The 5,506-nt window shown below is 40.9% G+C and overlaps 1 protein-coding gene across 1 annotated transcript; it reads left to right on the top strand.

The window, feature by feature from the left end:
* Positions 1-4,200: 4,200 nt before the first annotated feature.
* On the top strand, positions 4,201-4,810 carry LOC138892119 (uncharacterized). The gene is made up of 3 exons (XM_070175814.1): positions 4,201-4,344; positions 4,469-4,615; positions 4,703-4,810. Exons 1-3 carry the CDS (start codon positions 4,201-4,203, stop codon positions 4,808-4,810), a joined length of 399 nt encoding a protein of 132 aa, XP_070031915.1.
* The last annotated feature ends 696 nt before the right edge of the window (positions 4,811-5,506 follow it).

The following is a 5,506-nucleotide window of genomic DNA, read 5'->3' as shown; positions in this document are numbered from 1 at the left end:
TTTAGACTAGTGTTGTTAAATTGATCGTTCTTATCATGATTACGGATTCTCTAGTGATAATTGAGTATTTATTTCAAAATTGAGATTGATATTGTGGAACCAAATGTTGAAGTAAGGCTTGTACTTATTATTCTATCTCGTTGTTATTTATACATTGCATTATGGTAAGTGAGAGTGTTAATGCACGAAGGGTGATGCCGTGCCATATTGTGAGTGTTAATGCATGAAGGGTGATGCCGTGCAATTTCTATTATTTTATGGTGAGATTGAGAGTAAAAGCATGAAGGGTGATATCGTGCATTTTTCCTTTACTGTATTCGTTGTTTCTGTTGACTCATAGTATATTGGTTGTTTCAGTTATCATTCTGCTATAGTTCTTTATCTCTTAGTTCCCCCAGCATGTTTCCCCCTCCCGATATGTCCTGTTTAGCTCTTTATTATTATTATTATTATTATTATTATTATTATTATTATTATTATTATTATTATTATTATTATTATTATTATTATTATTATTATTATTATTATTATTTGTATATACACTGTTAAATTGTACAGGTTGATTTGTAGGTGCCTTACCTTAGCCTCGTCACTACTTCATCGAGGTTAGGATCGACACTTACCAGTACATGGGGTTGGTTGTACTGATACTGCACTCTACACTTTATGTGCAAATTTTGGTACCGGCTCGGGTTGATCAGGATTTTAGTTATTGGACCCGCTATCCGGAGACTCAAGGTAGATCTGCCAGCGTTCACAGACCTTGAAGTCCCCGTCTATCCTTTCTGTTTTACTATTTCTTTCATCCAAACAGTTGTATTTCTTTCAGACTATTTCTTGTAGTGAATTCTAGAATGCTCGTGAATTGACTCCAGATCCGAGTGGTAGTAATTAATGCAGTTTCATTATATTATTATGCACTCACTATATTTTATCTTAGCTAATTGCTGTTATTTACTGAATGGATAAGAATTGGTTTAAATGATTCTCTAACGTTGGCTTGCCTAGCAAGTGAAATGTTAGGTGCCAACACGGTCCCAACGGTGGGAATTCCAGGTTGTGACAAGTTGGTATCAGAGCACTAGGTTACATAGGTCTCACGAGTCACGATCAAGCTTAGTGGAGTCTGAAGGATCGGTACGGAGATATCTGTACTTATCTCTCAAAGACTATGAAGTTTAGGAACAATATCACTTCTTTCATTCCTTATCATGCGATATTGATTTAGCTTGAAACATAAATCTCGTATTCCTTTGTATCCACTCGTGTATGACATTGCGCACTCGGTATCAGTTGTACGTCAACGGTTTTTGATGCCGCAGATGGACTACGAGAGAGCCATAAATGCTCAAACATTACCTCAACGTGTGGTTCCCACTGAAGATGAGGGCGCATTGAGAGACCACCCAGTGAATCATGTGGGGGGGGGGGGGCGGAGGGGGAGGTGCAACGGACCTTGGCATCTGGTTGATTTATACGAGATGTGAAAGTTAATATTATGGATCATCGGTGGGGTGAACTATGGCTTCGCATCGAGTAGGGGGAGTTCACTATCAATGGATGGATTGCGGGGTCATGTGTTATATCAGTTTTGTCATGAAATGTATATATGTGGTACTGAAAGTTTCCCCAAAAATTTATACATGTTTAAGGCCAGAGATTTTGTAGAGGATAAGGTTGGGACTTGCGGTATGTCCGCCTACTTAATAATCCTATACTTCAGTACCCAAGGAGTTAGAGAAACAACATTAAATTTACAGAAGGTCTACTCAGCGTGGACGCCATGGTTGCGAATTTTGGGGTGCTTCAGAGGAAGTACAGTGGTTGATGAGATTCTGGACTATGTGGTTCGTGCCAAGATTTATCTGTATGGAGCTCTACTTTTGTGGTCGTTGTGTATAAATATGGGCAAGGGTTACCTCTGAGGAGAATCGAAGAGTATGTTTAAAAAAATGGGTCAGCTCAATAGTGTTAAGTCAGCATAACAAAAGAAGAAATTGACCTTGGGAGAGATAATTCTCCACAAGTGTCTGTGGCAAGCCTATGAAGAGGGCAGACCAGCCAATGCAACACCGCCCACCTGGATCAGTTCTCAGAAATGCTTTTGAAAAAGTTTGTTCCCGGACTCTCCGTAATGCATGGCGCATAGTGTTTGAACGGTTGCGTTAGGTCACCATGATGGTGTCATAATATGCTATCAGGTTCAATAAGTTAGCCCGTCATATTTTTACTTTGCTTTCTACAACCATAGAGCGAGTCCATAGACTCATTGAAAGACCCAATTATAATCGTAAAAATTTTGTACGACTCGGGAGCTATAGGATAATACTTCATTTCCGCTAGTGGTAGAAATTGCCAAGATAAGGAGACCAAGACGTCTCGAAGTTTTGGGGGATTCAGTGGATTCTACTCTGCAGGTATAAATCATTATGGCGGGGGCTCGGGCAGTCGGCCAGCCCAGTTCGCACATCGGATTACCCGAGGTGCTCCAGTAAGATTTTTTAATGCACCACTGACATGAGTTCCTACAAATGGTTATTCCAGTTATCTGGAACAGACTCAATATGAGCAGCCAAACCCGCAAAAGGGGTTGTTATGAATACGGCGATACTAGGCACATCACGAGTAAATTGTCCCAAACTTGGTAGAGATATATTTCATCAAAGCATTCAGGCTAAGTGCCCCATTGCAGTTACTACACCACCCACACGATCAGTTAAGGGTGGAGGATAGGCGGGTAGAAGGCGTCTTAGAGGTGGAGACCCAGCCGTTGCTATATTTGTTTTATGGTACGGTGGAGGTCGCTACATCAGATGGTGTCATTACAGGTACGACTTCGATTTAATATAAAGGAATAATTTCCTTAACTTGATTCGGTTCTAAGTATCAAAATGAGTCCTCCTATTGTGCTCCACTTATGAGTGAGCTTCGTGATTCTATAATCTACTTTATGTGTTTACTCCTGTTGGGAGGTTCTATGGAGATAACTACGCCTATCATTCTATGTTGGTCACTAATAAGAGCTATGGGGCTAAAGGTGGCTTTATGTTACCCATTTCAGTAAGTTTTGATGTAATTTCCGGATAATTAATTATAAATTGTGAATTATATGCCCTACCGGTATGAGGTTCATTATGCGTTGTCATTTGGTATAACCGAAAATTTTTTTAAAGAAGAAAATGGAAATTTTTGATTGGCACGATATTCCTATTACTTGTGATTCAGAACTGAGGACGAGATCCTCACACTTTAATATAAATTGATATGTTTAAGTCGGGCTACGAGCTACGGTGGGAGTTATATAAGGACGAGATCATTGTGAGCAAAATTCTTGTGTTTAAGTTCTCCCTTTGTGAAATTAAAGTTGTACTATAGCAATAATAGGGAGTCATGCCTGTTAGGCCTAATTAAAAATTCTTGTATGAAATTCTTTGTGCATACTTGCTAAATTCATATTGTAATTATTGAGTTTTAACCTACGAGACAGGTGCCCGCCTAGGTGGTGTTAAATGTGACTCGTTATTTTGGGTAAATAATTATGAGCTCTGGTTACCATCAGTTAAAGATTAGGGCATCTGATGTCCCTAAGATAGCTTTTCGGACTCGGTATGGGCATTACAAATTCCTAGTAATATCATTTGGGCTTATCAACGCCCCAGCAACACTTATGTATTTGATGAATCGGGAGTTCAAGCCCTATTTGGGTTCTTTTGTGGTTATATTCATTGATGATATCTTGATTTACTCCAGCAGTCGAGAGGAGCATGGATAGCATCTTCGGAGTGTGCTTCAGACTTTGAAGAATAATCAGTTATATGCCAAAGTTTTAAAACGTGAGTTTTGGTTAGACTCAGTTGCCTTTTTGGGGCATGTGGTATCGGCAGAAGGCATAAAGGTGGATCCTAAGAAGATTGAGGCTGTTCAGAATTGGCCTAGACCTACTTCAGTTTCAGAGATCCGGAGTTTCCTGTGTTTAGCAGGTTATTATCGTCGGTTCATGGAAGGGTTTTTATCTATAACAACCCATTGACTAGACTGACCTAGAAAGGTGTCCCGTTGAGGTGGTCAGACAAGCATGAGACGAGCTTCCAAAAGCTCAAGACAACTTTGACTACGACACCGGTATTGGTGTTACCCACAGGTTCAGGATCTTATACAGTATATTGTGACGCATCTCGTATTGGTTTGGGTGCGGTATTAATGCAGGGTGGCAAAGTTATTACATATGCTTCGCGGCAGCTGAAGGTTCACGAGAAGAATTACCCTGTTCATGATCTAGAGCTGGCAGCCATTGTTCACGCGCTGAAGATTTGGAGGCACTATCTTTACGGTGTGCCATGTGAGGTATTCATTGATCATCGTACCCTACATTATATGTTCAAATAAAAAGATCTCAATTTGAGGCAGAGAAGATGGTTGGAGTTGTTGAAAGACTATGATATCACCATTTTTGTATTACCCCGGAAAGGCTAATGTGGTGGCCTATGCTTTGAGTAGAAAGGCTGCGAGTATGGGCAGACTTGCGTATAATCTGATTGGTGAGAGGACGTTAGCTGCAGAGGTTCAGGCTTTGGCTAATCAGTTTGTGAGGTTAGATATTTCAGAAACCAGTCGGGTTCTAGCTTGCATAGTCACTCGGTCATCTTTATAAGAGTGCATCAGAGAGCGACAATATGATAATCCTCATTTACTTGTCCTTAAGGACACTGTGCGACACGATGATGCCAAACAAGCTGCTGTGGTGGAGGATGGAGTTCTGCGAATGCAGGGTCATATTTGTGTGCCTAATGTGGTTGAGCTTCTGAATTAATTCTGGAAGAGGCCCACAGTTCCAGGTATTCTATTCATCCAGGTGCCGCCAAAATGTATCAAGATTTGCGGTAACATTATTGGTGGAAGAGAATGAAGAAGGATATAGTTGCATATGTAGCTCGATGCCTGAATTGTCAGCAAGTTAAGTACGAGCATCAGAGACCTGGTGGTTTGCTTCAGAAAATAAAAATTCCTGAATGGAAGTGGGAGCGTATCACTATGGATTTTGTTGTTGGGCTCCCATGGACTCAGAGAAAATTTGACGCAGTTTGGGTCATTGTGGACAGGTTGACCAAGTCAGCACATTTCATTCCAGTGGCAGTTACCTATTCTTCAGAGCGGTTAGCTGAAATTTACATTCGTGAGATTGTCCGCCTTCACGGTGTGCCCATGTCTATCATTTCTGATCGAGGTACGCAGTTCACTTCGCACTTCTAGAGGGCTGTACAACGTGAGTTGGACAAGCGGGTTGAGTTGAGTACAACATTTCATCCACAGACAGACGGGTAGTCAGAACGCACTATTCAGATATTGGAAGATATGCTTCGCGCTTGTGTTACAGACTTTGGAGGTTCTTGGGATCAATTCTTGCTACTTGCGGAGGTTGCTTATAATAATAGCTACCAGTTGAGCATTCAGATAGCTCCATATGAGCAATTATACGGAAGGCGATGTCGTTCGCCAGTTGGATGGT

The sequence above is a fragment of the Nicotiana tomentosiformis genome, chromosome 5, assembly GCF_000390325.3.
Source record: "Nicotiana tomentosiformis chromosome 5, ASM39032v3, whole genome shotgun sequence".
NCBI classification, from domain to species: Eukaryota; Viridiplantae; Streptophyta; class Magnoliopsida; order Solanales; family Solanaceae; genus Nicotiana; species Nicotiana tomentosiformis.
This window is presented reverse-complemented; position numbering and strand designations above follow the sequence as displayed.

Bases quoted from the DNA above. Each gene is read 5' to 3' on its own strand.
- LOC138892119 (XM_070175814.1), top strand. From the start codon at position 4,201: ATGCAGGGTGGCAAAGTTATTACATATGCTTCGCGGCAGCTGAAGGTT. The intron at 4,345-4,468 runs GTATTCATTGAT...TACCCCGGAAAG, and splicing joins TTTACGGTGTGCCATGTGAG to GCTAATGTGGTGGCCTATGC. The intron at 4,616-4,702 runs GTTCTAGCTTGC...CTTGTCCTTAAG, and splicing joins ATATTTCAGAAACCAGTCGG to GACACTGTGCGACACGATGA.